A 22,029-nucleotide genomic window follows, 5' to 3' on the forward strand; every position below is an offset into this window, starting at 1 on the left:
TCCTTAGTGGATGTAACAAGGACAATAAGTATCCTTTCTCCTATGGCTATCATCAAGTATTTTATATCTAATTAGAAGGTAAATTGAAATGAGAAGCTACTATTAGTTGTAGATAAATAGTTTCAAAGATGTTGTTACTCTTCTTTCTATGGTAGGCATAGTATTTTAGGAATTGTGAGAATCAAATGTAAGAGAAAAGACAGAGGAAATTAAATGCTTACACTATTTTTTCTTAATGAATTTATTTTATATAAATATAGTTGTGAGGCTAGACCTACACAGAGAAAGATGCTTTAGATTTCAGAAATGTGTAGCTTAATTCATTCTTTTAAACAAATCTTTACTGAGCATTTATTATGTGTCAGAAATTGTGCCAGGCATTTTGGAGACAGCAGTGAGCAGAAATGGCTATTCTTGGGGAATTTATATTCTAGAATTGAAATATGTCACCTCCACTTCCGGAATTGGGCAAAATAAGGTCCATCAAATAGGGAAAATAAATTAATTAAAATAAATTTACAACATAATACAAGTTGGCATTAAATTGTTATCATGTGGTCAAAAGATAGATAGGCATAATACTAGCTCTGGGGCTGTAGGACTGGCTTCCACAAGTGCCGCCCCATCCCTGAAATACAGGTTTGAGACCTGCCATCCCTCACCATAGCCCAGGCAGACTTTCCGCCCCGCCCTGCCCTGCCCGGCTGCGCGTGTGGCACAGGAGGAAGCGCTGGCCTTAGGGTCCCTCAGGGCTGCGCTGCCACCACCAGCCTCTGACGTCCGCGCCAGGTGCGCAGCCAGCGCGCATAGGCGCGCGGGTTTTGAAGAGGCGCAGCATACCCGGTAGCCAAGAGCAGGCCGGGAGCTCAACCCGCAGGTCCCAGATCCTGCTGTCGTGGTCGCCGGGAGTGCGAGTGACTCTGGCTTCAGCTGGTGTCTGCAAGCTCACGTCACCTGTTTGACAGCCTCCCACCAAATCAGAGGGCAGCGCTCGCCAGGAGCCCCTAGCGTCACCGGCTCCCGCAGATTAGAACTCGCCTCTCATAGTTCCTCCCTTCATTCCATTTAAAGCTCCCACTGGCTTTAAGAAAAAGTTAAGTGTGAGCTCAGTTTCTTCAGCGCTTTCTTCCACTGCAATATGGTAAGTGAGGAACCGGCGTTTGCTAGTCCTCTGGCAAAACCTGGGGCTCTGAAAGCGAATAAACTTTGCACTGAGAATTTATTCCATTTTTGGAGCAAGCTTTCTTTGCTATCTACCAATTAAAATAGATCCTCTCCTGTCTCCTTTTTATTATCATCTGTCTTCTCTCTCTTTCTCCCTTCCTTTCCCACTGCCTTTCTCCCTGTTATTTTTATTCTTCATATTTCCCCAAAATTTCACCTATTCACCTGCACTTACTATTCATTCCTCCTCTTCTTCCAGATTATGCACATATTTGCAAACACTTGGAGTTGAACTACTGTAAGAGTATTTGGGGTTTGTTTTCTTCTCAGGTGTCAATTGCTTAATAGTTTAGCTCGGATTCCAATAATAATCTCAAGGAAGGAGTCTGCAAACATGCTTTTAAAATGAAAACAAGAAAAATAGCTCTTGATAAACTTTTGGCTTAACTTCTTTGGTCTGCACTCCCCAAGCTGCACTTGCTTCTGAACTGTTTTTTTTTTTCTTTTCCAAGACTTAACTCACTGGGAACATTAACAAAGTGTGACTTAATTGACTCATTTTCCCCCCTTCTGTTTATGTTATGACCAAGAAAGTACTCAAGCCAACAAAAGATTCGTAGCAGTCAAACAGAGTTTATCTAAACCTAGGCTCTGCTGGAATAAATGGCTTTTACCTGATTAAACATTGACAAATAATTAGGAATGGACTGTTGTACAAATTAACCCAGGAAGGCTGCATACTTGTCCTTGTTTGGAGATTTGGAAAGAGTGTATGTTTGAGGTTTGAGAAGTGGCAGGCAGGAAGGTACTCCCTGAATCAGAACACAGTGAGAACACACGCCAGGCAGTTAGTGGTGGCAGGATAACTTTGCAAGGACATTGAGCCCTAGTGATGGAGAGATCTAGAGCTTGCAGTCTTTGCTTATTTCTTTCAGCTTTTAGATGTTTACTTGGAGTGATGTTACGCTCCTCTGACTGGAGCTGGGGCAAAGTTTATTTAAGTACCTACAAGGAACAAAGTTTATTTAATTATCTATAGAACAGAGATAGAACATATATATACATATGCACTTATGTCTATATATGCATATGTCTATATGTATGTATATTATACAAGTATGTATATGTATGTACATAACTGTATGTATGTGTATGTATATATATATATATGCATATGCACATATATACATTATATATATATATATATATATATATGCATATACTTTATACACAGCATGTGTTTGTATGTATCTCTATTCAGATTCCCAAAAAATCCAACAGAAGGTTAGTTTGGAGGAGAAGAGGAAGGGAAGCATAAGACAATTATTGATTCAGAAGTTAGTCTATAAGATGCCACATTCTACTTTTTCATCATTTTTAATTGGTTCTTTGTCTTCCAAGGTGATTAGAAATAGAAATATAATTAAGATAGTTCTGACTGGCTTATTAGGTGAGCTAGGCATTACAAAGGAAAATATAAATATGATTCATCCAATAGTAGTCTATTCTTTGTTCAAGAGACCTGTGGAAATGTTAGGAAAGTCATAGGAGCCGATTCCTTTTTAGTTATTATAATTAAACCACTCAAAATTTAATCTGGATCTAAATTTAACACCTTCACTGTTTCTTGATTAACTGCATGTAATTTCTGTGTGTTTCTCCCACCCTTCTCTCCCTCCACATCTCCATCGCCCAATCTCCTGGGACACCCCCCTCCACCCCAACTCCTTATACTGAATTTCACAGAACACCATTCTGCCTTGCCAAGACCAGTATTTTGCAGGAGACCAGAGTTATAATTGCCCGTATTCCACTACACCGTCAGAAACTAGTGTTGACGTTTCCACGGAGACTTGGGTCTCTTTCTGGGCTGCTGGTCTCCTGGACAACAGTGAGCCCCAACAAGCACCACAGGCACAGGGTAAGTTCTGCTCTTCTGCTTTAGTGGTAGACCTGGGGCCCTTTTCAAGCAATGTGGCTGCAAAGCATCATGGTCTGGGACTCTGGAAAACGGGATGTTATAAAAAATTTAAGTTATTCCAAAGAGTCTTGAATTTTACAACCTTAACTTCTGCTATTTTGTACTTGCCAAATAGTGAAAATGAGATTCTTCCTCTTTCTTGCTGGACAACACGTGTTTCTCCCTCTACTTTATAGTACTTGGAGATTCCCAACTCACTAAAAGAACCTTTCTGGGTCATATTTTATAAACAACATCCTAGTAGAATGTTTTTGGAGTCAAGATACTAGTTACAACATTTCTTTTGAAACTCAGGAAAGTTTCCCAAGTATGATAAAGAAACAAGAATGAATAACTTCCTCTTTTATTTCATAGAGGAGATTCTATAGACAATGCCTTATAAGTAGAAACAATTATTCTGTTTCACACACACACACACACACACACACACACACAGGATTTCAAAGTGGGAGGGAAGTATAACATTGATGGAAAATTATGGATGGTATTAATCTTGACTTGAAGGTTAGTGAGCATTTTTATAAAATTAAATGAATTTCTGTATAAATAGTCAAGTTTTTCTAAAAAGTTTTAGATATCTTAGAATTAAATACCTATACTATTGTTTGCCATATGCTCCTTTGGTGGACACAGGGGTTAAGGAAAGGCACACAAAAAATGAAAACCTAAAAATGTTGAAGCACACTTACATATTATGGATAAAGTTTTTCAATTTTACTTTTTCATTATAAGCAACAGCAAAGACAAAAATGCCCAAAATCTGAACCCAAACTGTTTATAAAATTGGATTACTGTTTTCTTACTCATTACTCTATTTTAATAAAAAATACTTCAGTAACAGCAGTTTAAGTAGAACAGGGAAAGAGAATGGTATTAATGAGGGGGAATAAAGTAAAAAACCAATTAAGCATGCCCAAATGCTTTTGATTAACAGGCATAGCTTGCTGTCAAATATGAAAAAACATTTTGTAAAAGCATAAAAAAATATACAGATGAAAACAGTTGAAACATAGAAGGTAGAATTTTGCAATTTTTATCATGGTCTTCAGAGAAACAAGGTACAAATTATTTAAAAGTAGAAATTGCTACTACATCAAATTCTGAATTCTATCCATTAGATTTAACAGGTAGGTGACAGAAAGGGAAATAATAGCATTAAAATGTTATTAGATTATCAAGCCAAACACTATATTATTAAGTGCTGAAGCTTAGAAAATAAAACAAAAATTATAAAAAGATAGTGGGATTGCAATATTATGCCTAGTGGGAGGGAATGGTTAATAAACATTTGAATGAATTAATGATGCAGCTGAGAGAGTCTTTATTAATTTAACCAACAAGAATATACATATAAAGGGAAGAATGTGACCACTTAGTTCCAAAAAGAAAAAAAAAATCCCACCTCTTTAACCACTTTGGCATAGATTGTATAAATATTTGTCTGTCACAGCTTGCTTCCTTCTTCTGAAAGCTTTAAATATTTTGTTCTATTGTGAGGAAGCAACAGCTATTTTTAGAAAGGTAATTGAACCTATTGCACTTTGGGGATGGTTTAGTGAGTTCATTGCACATAAGTCAAAAGTGTGTTTTCTATGCTACCCATTTTGTATTTTCTCATAGAGTCATCTTCTAATTCGAGTTTTCCTATTCTGGACTCATGTTCCTGGGAAGAAGCTCAGCTTTCCTCACAGCTCTACAGAAATAAACAGGTATGTGTGGATAGTCAGAACATTGAGACTGGCCATGCATCCTGCAGTCCATTCTCCACTTGCATCCTCCCTTAAGTTCATGCTGCTCCTTTTTCCTTTTAAAATTCACATTAACTCACTTTAGAACTAAAATGAGCATGTGTTGAGAGAGAGAGAGAGAGAGAGAGAGAGAGAGAGAGAGGAGTTAGATGAACAATCTCTCTTCCCTCCCTCCTTCTTTATTTTCCTCTCTCTCTCTCTCTCTCTCTCTCTCTCTCTCTCTCTCTCTCTCTCTCTCTTTCTGTCTCAACCCCCCCAATACACACAGACACACTCATATACACAAATAACACTTGAGGAAGACATGCAGTCAGGCTCTGACTATATCACATTTTAGCTGTGTGACCTATCACGTCCACCTTTTCTTCATCTGTGAAATTGGAATATTTATGCGGCATATCTCAGAGGGCTAATGGAAAGACCAAATGGAATCATGTCAGTATTTTAAAATGATAAACATGGATAATTGCCTGGAGAATTAATGATGATGACAAAGGTTTTTTTTTTTTTTTCCAGATATTGTTTCATTTTCCATATTTTGTTCTTATTTGTTCCCCCAAAGTAATATGATCTACTGAACATACAGGCAGATCAATCTGAGTGTGGCACAAGTCAACCATCTTTTCTTTCTTTCTTTCTTTCTTTCTTTCTTTCTTTCTTTCTTTCTTTCTTTCTTTTAATGTGTAAGGAAGGAGAAATGGTAAACCTTTCTAAACACCTTTTTCTATATTTAAACAGTTGAATGCTGCTCATTTTCCTTTACACCTACCTGACTCCCTTGTGGTTAAAATTTTAAAAGTCATATAATACCCTCAAATACTTTGTAATGAATGAAAAATTCAGAGCACAAAACTGAACAATCAGGTGGTTGGGGGTTGTTGATTTCAGTCTCGGAGGACGAGAACTCCCTGAAATTGTGTTCATAAAACAAACAGAAGAATAATCAAGTTTAAGAAGGCTGAGGCACAGTGGCATTATTATAATGTTACAAAGTCAATACCGTGGAGCAACCTTCACCATTGTCTGCTTTTTGCAGCTCCAAGATACTCTGGTTCAGAAGGAAGAAGAACTTGCTAGGCTACATGAAGAGAATAATCACCTCAGACAATACCTGAATTCTACTTTGGTTAAATGTCTTGAAGAAAAGGCCAAGGTGTGTAATAATCTTTTTTATAAGATCAGGGCAGTGATTTAAGAAAGGAAACCATTAATGTAAAATTTCTTAATTAAAAGCAAGAAGTGTACTCAACAACATGTCATAGGATATGTGAATAGAATGGATAACATTTCTTAAGGAAGTACATGACTTTCACTAGAACTTTTATGTATCATTTATTAGAAGTATCTAGATTGCAGATTCTATCCAGACATTATTACAAAAGGAGTTTCTTATATATCAAAAGCTAGGGATTGCTGAGGAAACAGGTTGATCAAAAGGAGAGTTAGGTGGAAATCATAGATTTAAAAACTCAGTTGTTTTAATTATCTTCTGGCTTTAGGAAAATCATTCTCAATTAGGAATTTGGTTACCTGTAGCTACAAGAACTAAAAATCCGTGAAAAATCTCTCTCAATCTAAGATGCTGTGATGATAACTGGAGCCTAGTATCTTGAGCAGCAATTCAGTATATACAGTTACATTATCTTTTATTCACATTTTTCTTACACTTTTAAATGAGCTATTTCTAACTCAAAGATAGCTTGCCTATAGTCTCTGTGTGTTCCTTTTTTCTTTAGTTTTGTGTTTTTCGTAGTATGTGTTTGCTTCTATGACCAATTTTTACTTTACTCTTAGACAAACTATTATTTGATATTATGTAATCTAAATTGATTATGTGTCTGCTGCTTTTACTGAATCTAACAGTTCAGAGAAGAAAAGATATTCGATTTGACTACTTTACTGTATAGTAAGCTTTCATAAAAAAAGGACTAGCCTTGGCTTCTAACTCTAGCCACCATTCCTTGAAAAAGACTTTATTAAATTATTAAATGACATTAATTAGCTTTACCTTTCTTGACCTCAGTTCTCCAAGGTTTAATATAATAACTTTTTTCAAGGGATTGCTTTGAAAGTTAATGAAATAACATAAGGAATGTTGTATAGTGTTTAAACAAGAGTTCTGTCTATATTCAGATAACTTAGGTTTAATTCTAGGCTAAGGGATACTTAGCAAGTCACAAATATGTCTGTGCCTTAGTTTCCTCATTAATGGAGATTTTAAGAGTATCTATATCCAAAGAAATAGAGCATGTGATCAATTATTCATAAATTATAACAGATGATAATTTGTTTACTTTATCAGTGATAATTCAATAAACAATTGCTTTTATTGTCATCATTGAAAAAAATATTACTTCCCTGATTTGAAATCTTCAAGACATTATCTGCTTTTTTCAAGTTTCAAACTAAGAGTAAGAAATGAATTCAGGTTCCTAAAAAATAAGATGTTATCATGGATTTTACTTTAGTAACAGACACTAATCTAATCCATTTTACTTGTATGTGAAAAAATATTAGAAATTTAACCATTTTTCTAAAGAATGAGGGTAACTAGTAGATACTTAAAGGAAGTATAATTTTCAAATGTCACTTCTTCAGAAATTGTTGTCATCAGATGAGTTCTCCAAAGTGTGTGGAAAATTCAGAAAGGGGAAGAGGAAACACAAAGAGCAGGGATACTCTCCTGCTGAGATCCCCCATTCCAAAAATGTCAAGAGAAACCTCTCTAGTGAGTTTGCTAACTGTGAAAAACCACCTGGGCCCCATGTTGATCCCTGGGTGCTTCAAACACTTGGATTGAAAGACCTCAACACCATTGATGACACCTCATCAGCTAACTACAGTGCCCTCTCCTCTCATCCCAGAAGAGTGACTAGCACATACTCTCATTTTCCGAGTGATGCCATTGATTATGAAAATGTCCCCAGAGAGGATGTGCCAATCAACTATGGAGGTGAAAGAACAACCCCCTTGCACAGCACTGCCAGCCATGGGGAAGACTTCCACTACTTTTCTCAACTTTCAAATCCCCCAACAGAGGTGCAAACACTTCCTTATCATCCAGCTGATGTGTCACCCAACAAGACAGAGATGGCATTTTCCACATCCCTGAGTCCTCACTGTAATGTCAAAACTCATTCCTTCCACCAGGGACAAGCCTTTGTGTGTAGAGATGAAGAAGGAGGCTGGAAGTTTGCCTGGGTCCCTAAACAGCCTTAGTGACCCCTCTTGTATCACAGAGCACTGCCAGGAACTCTGTTTACAAAGACCTCTCTTACACTGCAACCTGACTATGTGGAGCACAGAAGCTATTGCCCAGACAATCTTTAGCCACTTTAAATGTTACTCTCAACTACCACTTAAATTTGTAGGGAATAGCTTCCAAGAATCCATATGAGAGGCATATGCTCTTCCTCCACCTGAACTTGACTAGTTTGCACATCAAGGTCTGCTATCAACTTCTTCTCTTTGCCCTGTACTTGAAAAGGTGTTTTCCAATCTTCTGTAGATTTCTTCAAGACCTAGATATACTTTGCTTATCATGACCTGTTTAACACCTTTTGTTCTCTTGTCAAGTAGTTTAAATATGTATGGTCTTTATTTCTCTCCCTCTTCTACATTTCTTTATTTCTGAAAACTGCCTTTAGAATGAGCCCTATTTTTGTTTCAAGTACTTCCTCCTGGTTGTTTAAATTGTTAGAGGTAGGGTAAAAGCAAGTGTCTGCCCATCACCACTGCTGAAGAAGTATTGTGGATATGAGTAACAGTATGTCCAGGGCAGCTCAAAGAGTCAAGTGTTGCAGGGTGGCTTTGGCAAAACATCTCTAAGACGGCTGTGACTCCACTGATAAGCAATACCACTGAAAAATGACAAAAGTTAAAAAGAATTAAAGTTACTTCAAAATGTCCCAATACCTGCTTCCATTGGCACCTGGCCATTGTTTCTTTAACTGACATGGCTCAAAAATGATATTTTTGAGGAACTGTTACACAACAAATCATCATCTTAAACTGCACAGATGCTGGCAAACTCATCACTAGCCCAGCTCTGACAATGTCACACTCATTTCTTCTGTCAGTCATGTATTCATGCAATTCACCTAAAATATCTATAGAATACCTCATGCTCACTGTGTAACAGGCATTGTAATTCAGGATGGTGATAAAATGTGAGCAGTTTGGGCCCTGTGCCCACACTCATGAGACCTAGAGCCATTCATCTGCTGTCATCCCTGAGAAAGCTATTTCCTGGTATGAAAATTCAATTTTCCCAGCTGTGGAATACAGAACTTGATTAGATAACTTCTAACATTCTATGAATGAAGTCTGGATCCCATCAGATTTATTTCTATTTGGTCATTCAAGGCCATTTTTCTCTTAGAAAGGTACTGCATATACTAGGTAGGGTGAACTTTATCTGCAATGGAAAAAATAGAAAAATAAATATGAGTCATTTGTAATCAGCATTAGAAATCATTTCTCTGATCACAGGATTCTTTTTTCCAGTATGAGCCCACTTTGCAGGTTGATTCAGTCTGTGTGAGAGTAACCTCTATCTAAAAAAAGATACATTTTAATTTGTAAGTAAATGTGAATAGAGCGAATGCAAGCATGATATCAAAGATCTCTTCTTTCCTAAATTTTTTAAGAATATTTTTGGTGCTCTTGACTGTTTCCTTCCTTTCCATCCTTCAAGCTCCCTATTGTTCCCAGAATAAACTATGCATCAATGTCGGGCACCTATGCTTTTTTGGACAACATGATTAAATTCACCAGGTTGAAAGCCATCTCCATCTTTCTCTTTCTATTCTCCTCTCAATACTTCACTATGCACAATCAACTTCTTTGTGTGTGCCATTTGGAATTCTTTGTAACCAAGACATTTCTTTTGTGTTTGATCATTGCTTTATTTATGTTGTGTGAGCAAATATCTATTTTATAAAGCTTTGTTACCCATTAGTTTTCTTTATAATTCATGAAGGTGAATACAAATTAGTAATTAATATTATTCTCGGGAATATTTTAAAACTAAGGAAGAGATAGCATATGTTCTACTCCCCCCCCCAAACCCCCCAAAACACAAAAAGTACCTTTTACATTCTGGTATCTATGCCTCTTGTGGGTGAAATTTATCTCTAGAATAATAAATTTATAATTAGAATTGATTATACTTTACTACACAAGGAATTGAGTAAGCAATGGAACTATTTAAAAACTCTTATAATCAAGCTGTAAAACAAAATTTACCAGTTAACACATATTTATTTTGCAATATCCATGTGCCATGTTATATGTTAATTACCATGAGGAAACACCCAGGCTTCTCACAGTGCATTTGGTGCATAAAAAAGTCACCAAAAATATCAAAGCTTTTGAAAGCTTTTAAATGAAACTTGGTTTCAGCCTGGTTAAAGAAACTATAGGACATTTATGTGGCAAATTATGATATCTTCTTCTAACTCATATCATGAATGATAGTATGGAAGAAAATTACCACATATGTTTGCAATTATATTTATAAACATTTGATATTCATTTGAATAATGTATACAAAATTATTTTGTTAATGTTTGAGAAATTGGAAATTCGTTTCACTCAAGTATATGTTCTAACTTTTATAGTTTTATCATGCATTTCCAGTAAACCAGTTAATATTTTATTAAGATAAAGTGGGAAATGAAACTAAATACCTTTGTGATTATGATGAATAATTTTATATTGTACATAACATTTTTAATAATGGACTTTTTTCTCCTGGATTTTTGTGACCACAATCCTGTATATTTGACTCTCTTTTGTATGACATATGATATGGCCAGATTAATATCCTCAGAATTTAATGGTTCCTTCTCTCCTCTAGGATACATTAATGATTTTTCCCATGTTAGGTGGCCTGAAGAGAAAAATGCCTTAGGAGTACAGCACTCTCTTACTTAATCTCACAGAAAAATTAGAATTCAATTTTTTTAAATTTGATGACACTTCCAATGTCCTCTGATACTCTGAAAACAATCCTGTGTCTTACTAGTATCTGGAAAATATGGACAATTGGAAAGTCTCAGTTCTATAGGTGATGTTTAATAAGTAGGGTTACTTAAAATTGCAGTGATGTTAAACTATAATTTTGAAAAGATTAAAGAATGTGAATAAATAAAAAGACTTTAATGTACTTGATGTAATTGAAGAAAGCAGAATATGTTTTTAAATATGACAAATGAATTCAACAATAAATTGAAGTACCACAGGTATAGCAGAAAATATAGTTAGTACATTTACTGATAACTACTTTTATTTTGTACTAGGGATTGAATCCAGGCATGCTTGTCCACTAAGCCCCATCCTTAGCCTTTTTAAAATATTTTGTTTAAAGACAGGATCATGCTGAGTTGCTTAGAGCCTGGCTAATTTGCTGATGCTGGCTTTAAACTGCCTCAGCCTCGGGTGCCACTGGAATTACAAGTATGCACCTGGCACTTGGCCATCCACTGATAACTTTTTAAATGTATAATTTTTTGCCTGTAAAGTTCAGGTATGCAATTAGATATTTGTTTCAATTTACCAAAAGATTCACATATTGTTAAATAGTAAATGCCTAATTTTAATTTTTTTAAATAAAACCACATATATTTGGTTTTCATGTTAGAAGTTTATGGTATGATTATATTTCTTAACAATCTTTTCATATTTTTATCTATCTTTTTGTTACATGAACATAAACATTCAATTTTAATCCTTATATTGGATATTCTGCAAATGTAAAATATAATTCAACACTTAAGAATAAGCACTTAGATGCTATGTTTCTTTTTGATTTGAACTTTTTTAAATTATGGAAGTCAATTTTGTGATGAACTTATGACTAATAAATAAATGACAAGTCATTTAATTTTATGTTCAGCCCTTAATTTGGAAACATGTTTTCAGTGAATGGAGCAATGAACTAAGAAAAAGGTTTTGTTTCTCCTATAAATCCTATGTCATAAAAATATGTATTTCAATTTACAAATGTGTGAAATAGTAGTATGATTAATAACTGAGGCAATTATTCAATAGATATAGCTGGTGTCAAGCTCTGCTGAAGATATAAAGATGATGTTATATAAAAGGGTATATGTATTAAAATTAACTTATGTATAAATGAGAGAAACATAACTTCAACATGATTGATTAAAGCAAGGGTGTAAAGGCTCTCATAATGAAAACATCCACATTGCAAGTATGGAATTATGGTTGATTCTATATACCCAAAGCGTACTGTCAAGAATCTGGTTTGGGATTTCAAGGGAGGTGGTATTTGGGGATGGATTCTTGAATGGTGATAAAAATAAAAGCACACAAAAGTAATAAAGAAACCAGCTCTGTGAGTTTGAAAAGGAAGCTACATCTCATAAAATATTTTCTATTTTTGGACATTCTCCTTATTCTTCCAATTTATAATCCTGTTAAATGAGTAAAACTTGAGTTAAAGGTTCCAGACTGGTCTCACTTATGCCATGGATAGTTGTGAACATACTGGATTATCTGCATGTGAGAATTGTGAGCAGGATTTCCTTAAGGCCATTATCTAGACTATGTAACAGTAAAGGGGAGAATAATATCAAGAGAAAATGTTTGGGATTTGCATATCAGGCCATTAACCCTTTCTATTTGGACATTCTTTTGGTATCATTGATGGATAACACTGATTTTATTTAGTTGTTTTTTTTTTTTTTTTTTAAACAGGGCTGTTTGATTTTTTTTTCCTTAGAGAATAGTGCTTAAACACTTGTTTGCTCTAAATAACTTTTGAATATGAATGTAGTCAATACAGATTATTAAACACAGATCATCAGGATGAATTAGATAGTGTGAATTTCATTTGAAAGATAAAAAACCTGGTCTGAAGTGTTGTGCAGGTAATAAAATAATAAATAGGTGAAGCCTAAGAAATGCTCTGGCATTGACTTTAGATCTAATGCTCTTTCTACTATAAGACATAATAATCATTTTGGGGACCAATAAACATACTTATAGGCCACTGGCTATTACAGTGTATTACAGGCTTCAGATACAGAGGCCCCGCAAGTATAGAGGGGTTCTTAAATCTTTATTTTACTGTCATTGGAGGTCTATTTCATAGCTTAAAAATTCCATCATTGCTAACAGACATTGTTCACAAGAGACCTAATTCACCTTCCATCATTTTGAAGTAAAGTAGTGTGTAATTTGAAGCCCATTTCAAAAATTGGTATGACTAGAGTGGAGTGGCAAAGCATGAAAAGGCATCATGGTCAAAAGTACTAATATGCTTCTTAAAGGCAAAAAGAGAAATTCTTTCCCAATTACTACTGCTAATATTCATGCCTAGAGTAGCTATGTATAAGCAATCCTTATGAAGCTTCTCTTCCTCTTGTCATAGGAAATAGACTTTATATACTTCTTCAGGTGATGGCATTATTCCCTTCCCAGTCAATCCTTTTAGGTTTAACACCAGGGGAAAGTAAAATCATGATATTTACAATGCTGAACCCACTGGTTCAGACACACCATGGACATTCTATCTTCTCTTTTTGGAAATCAGGAGTTAAATGGTAACTTTCAGGAACACAGCAGATTTTCCCTCTCATCTCTATTCAAGGTTTATAAAAAGGCAGAGAAAGTATTTCAAGGTAATTTCTCATTTCAAAAGAGTCTTTAAAACCAAAAGGATAGTCCCCCTGGGATAAGTTCCAGCTCTCTCAGGAATTTTCTGAAGGTAATGTTCCCCCAGAGCCCTCCAGTTGCAGTGAATCTGAGAATAAGAGAAGCTCTTTAATGAATGTGCTGTGAGAAACCAGAACACCTGGACACAATGAGGCAAAAGATCCAAACATGTCCTCCTTTCATTTTTGTCTCCTGAGATTTGCCACTTCACAGAAGCCACAATGTCATCCTCCCTCCATCCCTGGCTCACAGGGGAGATCATTCCAGATGCAATCTGAAAGTGACATCTGTACAGAACCGCCCATGGCCCCACCTACCTGGCAGAGCTGGGAGTATAGCTCAGTCATCCTAGCCTCCATTGAGAATTAGAGCACATATTGCCAGAGACTTAGCCTTTTCTTCCTTTTCTTTTAAGGACTACCACTAGTCCCACCAAATCCATCCTATCGTCCTCACTCCAAATTTAGACAATCATTTTAATTAACATACTCCTTCTTTTGAAACAATACAGAATGAATTCAGATTCTGTCATATATCCTTCATACAGGGTAAAATATACATTTTAAATTCTCAAATGAAAAACTTCATACTTCATAAAATATAGCATTCCAAAATAATTTACAGCTATTTCTACTGACTCAGTTAAATGAATATTCAATGTTTTCCTTTTGTGTTCAAAATGTGATCTTATATTTTAGGGACTGTAGTCCATGTCTAAAGGCTGATAAGTAGAGAGAAACTAGGAAAGGATTCATTGATGGCGTGATGTTAGAGACATTCATCAAATTATACTGGCAACAAATACAGATAGAGGTAAAAGGAAAAATAGAAGAAAAGGTATAGGGCCTATTGGGGAAATGAAAACTAGCCCAGGTGGCTGCAGGGTAGCGTTTTATAAAATAAAGCATGTATTCTGGGGATTCAGCAGAAGTTTCTGTATAATGAGACACACTTCTGCTTCTTTGGATGTTCTGTAAATACAAATGGAGGTAACATATACTGAGCCCAAAAGGGCAAGAACAAAAACTTACACATGTTAGTTTTATCCTTGAAATAAAGCATCATCTCTCATGCTTATTTATACAGTTTCCATTAGAGTCTGGTTTCTCTTCATATCATATAAATCTTTCATATTTTATTATTTATACTGGTTCTAGTACAGTAATTAATAAAAAGGGAAAAAAAACCTTCAACTTTTATAGATTTTCTTTAACAGTGCTCTGAATTTCTTCAGACTAAAATGAAACCTTCATAGACAAACTATGAGATGTTTTCAAATCCCTAAGTTCTTTTTAAAACAAACTGATGTTGTACTTTTTTTGAAAATCTAATATGTACTGCACATACAGCATGAGGACTAAGGAGATTACATGGCAGGGGGCATCATCTTTTTGGAATATTAATGGAAGAGTACCTATCCAAATCCCTTTCTCACTACAGGAGGGAGGGTGGGAATGTAGGTGAAGACATTCAAGAGAATCCTGTGAAGAGTAGGAGTGACAGCAAGAAAGGAAGGGTATATGAATGGTTTTTTCCTTAACTAGACACTGATGCAGAAGCACAATATGCAATGCAGGGCAACAAAGATGAGGCAGCAGAGTAACCTGGATCCTCTGAGTTCTTTAAGACAGGGATTCCTAGGGCAGAACAAACATTATAGAATTTCTCATTTCTGGGTTTTAAAACATCCCAAGTGTACCTGGTCTCACCCATCTCTAAAGTAATGGGCGTAAGTAACAAGAAGCTCCAGAATCGACATCTGGCAGTGTGAGCTGAAGGTGGGGAGAAGAGGAGCAGATTGATGTGGTCAAGCCAAAGCTATGTGGAAGTTCTTGGGTCCTAAAATGATGTCATAAAGGCATCTCACAAAAGTATAATTATCTAATTTATTGCCCAAAACATGACAAATAGTAAACTGGAAGGAATGCTGGAACAATAGATAAAATCATAAATTACTGCAATTAACCAGGACATATTTCCACAATATAAAGAAAACACAGCATCTGAATGCCTGTTACAGAGAGGAAGGACACCAGCAACCAGTCATTTCACCTAGGGAGACCACAACTGTGAATAAGAAGAGATTAAACTTCATCTGGTTATGTAGATGTGCATCATCTTAAAAGAAGGAAGCAGATTTGTCAAAAGTGGACCTTCCTCCATTCTAATGTGCCTTGAACCACAAGTTTAGCCCACACTGAGGGAGGGGAATAAGTTATAAGATTACCAAATTAATCAGTTAAAATATTATATTTTATTTATTTATTAAATAAATAGCCATGTTATTTACTGGAATGCATTACAATTCTTCTTACTCATATAGAGCACATTTTTTCATATCTCTGGTTATATACAAAGTATATTCACAACAATTTGTGTCTTCATACATGTACTTTGGATAATAATGATCATCACATTCCACCATCATTTATAACCCCGTGCCCCCTCCCTTCCCCTCCAACCCCTCTCCCCTATCTAGAGTTTGTCTATTCCTCCCATGCTCCTTATTCCTATCGCACTATGAATCAGTCTCCTTATATCAGAGAAAACATTTGGCATTTGTCTTTTGGGGATTAGCTAACTTCACTTAGCATTTTAAAACTTACCTGGCCTCTGATTCATGGACTAAAGTGACTTAATATTTCTCTTGAAGTGGAAATGTAATTCAGTAAAGTTGAACTCAGACAAAGGGAGAAATAGATAGTTCATTCCAAATAATATAAATCACAATTAGTCAAGCCAATATACCACTGACAAGTGGTGTAGAGAGTGAAAAATGAGTTGAAGAGAGAACTAGAGTGGGCTTTTTGAGATGAACCAAGGCTCATTTGCAGCTGGTAATAAAAATATAAGTAAAACAAATTTGAATCACTAAAGTATCACTCTTAATGGTCAGAAAAGAAATAAATTGCCACAAATTAACCTATTTGATATGCATTTATACATTTTATATTAGAAAATAAGTAATAAAATGTTATAGATATGAAATATTTTTAAAATTTTTTTTCTTGAAATTCTGTAACTTTTTTCAGGTTAATTGTTTTTCACAATATGATTTTCACTAGTTGTGGTTTGGTTAATTGTGTGAATATGCTGTAAGATATTTAACTAATATTTCTCATATATGAATGCTGTTTTCAATTTTCCTTATTATACATAATGAAACTGTGGAAACACACATGTATTTTCCAAAGTTTATGCCTGGAACTGTAGTTGCTTTGTGAAACAGTATTTAAACTTTTAAAAGTTTGTGCATAAATAGCAAAATGAAAAAATGCCCTAAGCCTTATAATTCTCAGTGATCTATTTACATAAAAATAAAAAAAAAATTGTATGTAGAAATAACAGTGAACAGAAAACTCTCCATCTAAATTTTAATTAACTTCTAATTTTTAAGAATTAGAATGTTTCAGAATGAAACCCCTGATGAATTTTTTGCTTTATCATGCAAAATCTTGCATCAAATATTAAAACACCTGTGAATTTGCTTTTGGCATGTCTTTCATACACTGAAATAAAAAAAAAAACTCAGGAAAATTTTGATGGACATGGAAAATTTCACTTTCTAATTGAAGAATAGCAAATATAATTACTGTAATCAACAGAACTCATATTTAACTACTTTTGCTAAAAATTCTCAGATACCACTTAACTCTTTTGCTAATTCTGTCAATTGATAAGAGTCTTGAATTTTGAGTTCTGAGTGTTTAATTTCATAAATAATCCACATTATTTTCTCATTATAGATGCAGCCCATGCTCATTTTTTCATGGGCCACATTTTACAGGAAACTTATGAAAGGAAGTTCTATGAATCATCTACAAATTAGTTTTATAAGAGAGTCCCTAATATCATATTGTATGTGATTGTGTGTATGTGTATTTGATGTACTTCATATTTTACTCTTCACATGGAAAAGAAAATCAGTAATATTAAGTTATAAAATGAAAAAATTAACCTCATCTTTATTTTATGAAACAAATTACTTCTAAAAAACTAAAACTTATAGAAACAATAGAAACGTTTTAAGTGGGGAGCAGTGAGAGGAGAATTTTGCATGATATTTTATTTTCATGTATATTTATGTTACTGTCCAAACCAAAAAAAAAAAAATCACAGAAAACCTAAAGAGATAAAAAACAAAAGTAATGACCAGAAGTCATGGTCACAAACAAGTGATGGATTTTCATCCTACTAAATCAATGAATCATCAAATACATACAAGAAAAAGAAAAAAGTTATGTGACTGAGTTAGATATTTAAGCAACAAATACTTGAGACATTTTCTTTCTTTATGGAATGACGATTTTAGTGATAAGAATTTCAGATCTTTATTTGCTTATGTCATTCTAATAGTCCATACCCAAGTATGGATTCCTAATTGTTAAAATATTTCACAAGTAAATTAATTTCAATTTTTCATTTAATGAAATTTAAATACTACTTTCTGGGTTGGCAAAAATCGAAAGTGAAAACATACAGGAATGTAGATAAAAGTTTTCAAGAAATGTAAATAAATTTTATAAATTGTTATAGGAAATGCAATAAAACTTACAGCAAAAATCAGCCAATGTTTATAAAACACAATGACTAAAACCCACGTGTTTTAGTCATTGTGTTTTATAAACATTCTATAGTTTTATGTGGATGCAAAATGTAAAATGAAACTCAACTTTTGGAAAGGATTCACCAAGCTCACTTTGCTAAATCAGAAAGAACCTGATACACAATTTCTTTCCAGAAACTCAGAGAAAGCTGGGAAGTAATCTTTTTGTTCTTTATGTCATTGATTTTTACCTTAATCTTTTTAATGTGCTCTGTTCTCCAAGATTTCAACCAGAATAGAGAAAGTATAAAAAATATATAACCATCTGCTTTCTCTTTTTCTTCTAGTGTGTCTATGATCAAGTCCTACAGTCCTACCTAGGATATAATTTTTTTCTGAGGTGTGACTATTTTATCATCTTTCTGAAATATTATTTTAATGTTAAATCTAAATTTTAACATTTTTCTTTGTATTACAGGTTTAATAGTCCTTATCCAAAATGGTTAAAACCAGAAGTATTTAACATTTCATTTTTAAATTTAGGAATATATGCATATAAGTAAGTGAAATATCTGGGAATGGGACCCAAGTTTTAAAATGAAATTCCTTTATTTATTATTATTATTATTAATAGTAATAGTGGTAGTATTTGGCACTGGCAGTTGAATCCAGGAAACTTTACCACTAAGCTATATCCCCTTCCCTTTTCATTTTTTATTTTGAGATGGGGTCTTACTAAGTTACTTAGGGTCTCACTAAATTGCTGAGGCTGGCCTTGAACTTGCAATCCTACTGCCTCAACCTCCCAAGTCTCTGGTATTACAGGTGTGTGTCACCATAACAGTTGTTCATTTATGTTTTTTAAAAGATATTTTGTATGTTTAAAAGAAAATTTGAGAAACATGACAAAATGCTTCATTGACTACCTTTCACAATAAAATATGCAACATATTGTTTTTCAAGCACACACTGAGGTACTCTAACAACAGATGCAAAAGCATAACAGTTATGAGCAGACAAACCATATCCATAAAGAAATAGATCAAGCCAGGTATAGTGGAGCACACCTGTAATCCCAGATACTTGGGAGGTTATGTAGGATGATAACAAGTTTGAGGCCAGACTCAGCAACTGGGAAATCTTGTCTCAAAATAAAGCATAAAAAGGGCTGGGAATGATGCTCAGTGGTAGAGCACCCCTGGGTTCCAGCCCCAGTACCAGAGAGAATAAAGAAAAAAGGCAAAAATAGGTCACAAAGTGATAAATATAAAATCACAAAGAGAAGTAATGTTGTGCACCTAGCTTAATAAATGCCATCATCAAATTCAGTGAAAGACACCCTACATTTTTTGAGGAGACATCAAAAAACATGATAGGTCAACATCACACAACCAATTGCTCAAAGATTGGAGATTGAGAAATTTTTATCTGTCACCAAAGTAGATACAGAAAGGACATTTCTTAATTTACAAAAGAATTTTCAATTTTTTAAATGTAAAGTCACAATACTTCCACACTAAGTCAACATTGTAATAATGTACTTTTGCAGAATCAAATTTGAGCAGAAAAGCATAAAACAAATTATAATTCACCTAGAAGTATTTACACTATTTATAATTCCAGTATGGAAAGTAATATGAAGATGAAATACATAACAGCAAATTATAAGAAATAATGCTGACAAAAATTGTGGTAAAAACCTGAACATTCAACATCAAAAAAGTACATTACAAGGAGAGATTATGGGCAATTACACAGCAGTAGTCTATAAGTGTTGACCAACTTCCAAGATCATTAACAATGTTTTGAAGCCTTGCATTGAGATAAATAGCTGTTTTTTCTTAAGACATGTTCTCCTTGAAGAATACATCCACACTCATTTTCTAGTGATGCTTCTCTTTTTGAAAATTTTCTATGATTCAATATAGAGCAAAATAAGCATTAAAATATCCCATTTTCTGCATCATGCTTATATGTTGTTTTGGGTGCATAGAAATCCATTTTGCATGTCTTCATATATAGACCACAAGTTTGGCAGAAAAATACTGATAAAATGGCAACATCATTGCATATCTTTTTTCCCCACTTTTATAGTACTGGAGATTGAACCCACAGCTGCTCTACCACTGAGCTACAGCCCCAGCCTTTTTTATGTTTTAATTTGAGACAGGGCCTCACTAAATTGCAGAGGCAGGCCTTGAACTTGTTATCCTCTTGCCTCAGACTCCGGAATAGCTGGATTTATAGTCATGCACCACTGCACCCAGCCATCCTTGCATTATCTTCTTTTCCTACGTGCACATAATTATTTTCAAATCAGTGACTTTGTTGGCCTCTTCAGGCAAATATGGTTTCAATCCATTAGAAAATCCTGGAAGTTTTCATCCTTGCTGTATCTCATGACCAACACACTCATTTGAATATTCTCACATGTGCATTGAGCTGAATCGAAAAAACAAATTTTATTGGTAACACCTTGAAATTTTCTTTTAGAAGACTTGTTCATACCTAATTCCAAATCTGTCATTATGAGAACTCGACTGAAACCCATTTTCTTCAGCAAAGCACACCAAATCTTCAAATAAGTCTTTTAAAAAAACACTTCACTTTTGCCCAGTCCTTAATACATAAAGGAACCAATAAGTTCTTGATTTTTCAGATCCAAAAGGAACATGAATTGTATGTAGTCGATAAAAAAATTTTAAAAACTAGTGGGACAGTTTTGAAACATTAGCAAAAGGGAGATACATGCTTTTTTTACAAAAAATGTGTCTATCTTCTTCAATGGTCAAATAAATAACAAAGAACAGTTCACATTTAATGGGTTTTGTGACAATGGAGGAACCTGTCAACAAGTGTCTTCAATTCAGAAGGTCCCTAAGATTGTCAAATTCTTTTTTTTAAAGAGAGAGAGAGAGAGAGAGAGAGAGAGATATTTAATATTTATTTTTTAGTTAGTTTTTGGTGGACACAACATCTTTATTCTTTTTAATCTCTGACAAAGGGCAGTTTTAAAAAGTAAGCACGGTGCTATATGTAAAAGGACTGAAGCAGTATACAACTGAGTAACTTGGCAGGGTGAACTTCTGGTATTTTCACCTGCATTTTCATTCCTTCTGTGATCTTTGAAACAACCACTGCACTTTTATTTGAATGATGATAGGGTCCAAATAAGGCCCTTAAGACCCATTCACCTGGGGAGCTTTGAAATTGAGACAGCTCTTTGGAACTGAGGCAACTGAACAGTATTTAGACCTTGGCCTTGAAAGTGAGGTTAACCTTGAGTGGTATATTTTCCTTCAACTGAACTCAATTTCTTGAAAGAAACTCAGCATCCTATAATAGTCATATCAGAGAGAATTAATATTTGAAATTTATTCTGAAAGAGGTTCTGAGTGGTGCAAGACTCAAAATATCTCCAACAATGTACTCCTTGCAATCCTTAGATTCACTTGCTTCACTAGTATATCCATCCCATCCTTGGAGAGCTCCTACAGAATTCTAGCTGATGTTTGGTCTTTATTCCTTTGGTACAAGAAAAATTTTAATGTGACAAACTATGATTTTCCAACTGCATTTCATCTTGAGCCTACAACCAATACTAAGTTTGTCTCTTTTCTATCATTCTTTCCAGATGTGCTTCTAAAGCACCTCTGCTATGTAGGTAGCTGACATAGTAGTGACCCAGGTAGTAACCCTGATGCAGACTGAGACCCCAGCCACCATGGTCTTTTCATGCTGTGGTTAATGTCTATTTATCATTCAACTAGGCAAGAGAGTACTAGGAATTACATCAGTAGATCAAACAGATGCTGATCATTTCCTCCTTATCACTGTTGTGTAATAATAGCTCATTCTCCTCATGCTGCTGGGGATTAACTATTCACACACATAGTGAACATTTTCCT

The 22,029-nt window shown here is 34.6% G+C and overlaps 1 protein-coding gene across 1 annotated transcript; it reads left to right on the forward strand.

Annotated features, from left to right (window-relative positions):
* Window positions 1-756: 756 nt before the first annotated feature.
* Window positions 757-16,465, forward strand: Gmnc (geminin coiled-coil domain containing). Its single transcript, XM_046457798.2, has 5 exons — window positions 757-1,141; window positions 2,911-3,085; window positions 4,766-4,854; window positions 5,930-6,046; window positions 7,492-16,465. The coding sequence occupies exons 1-5, from the start codon at window positions 1,139-1,141 to the stop codon at window positions 8,110-8,112; spliced, it is 1,005 nt and encodes a 334-aa protein (XP_046313754.1). The 5' UTR covers window positions 757-1,138; the 3' UTR covers window positions 8,113-16,465.
* The last annotated feature ends 5,564 nt before the right edge of the window (window positions 16,466-22,029 follow it).

The sequence above is a fragment of the Marmota monax genome, unplaced genomic scaffold (assembly GCF_021218885.2).
Source record: "Marmota monax isolate L192 unplaced genomic scaffold, Marmota_monax_Labrador192_F-V1.1 WCK01_AAM20220418_F8-fsc00052, whole genome shotgun sequence".
Taxonomy (NCBI): Eukaryota; Metazoa; Chordata; class Mammalia; order Rodentia; family Sciuridae; genus Marmota; species Marmota monax.

Bases quoted from the DNA above. Each gene is read 5' to 3' on its own strand.
- Gmnc (XM_046457798.2), top strand. The intron at 3,086-4,765 runs GTAAGTTCTGCT...ATTTTCTCATAG, and splicing joins ACAAGCACCACAGGCACAGG to AGTCATCTTCTAATTCGAGT. The intron at 4,855-5,929 runs GTATGTGTGGAT...TGCTTTTTGCAG, and splicing joins AGCTCTACAGAAATAAACAG to CTCCAAGATACTCTGGTTCA.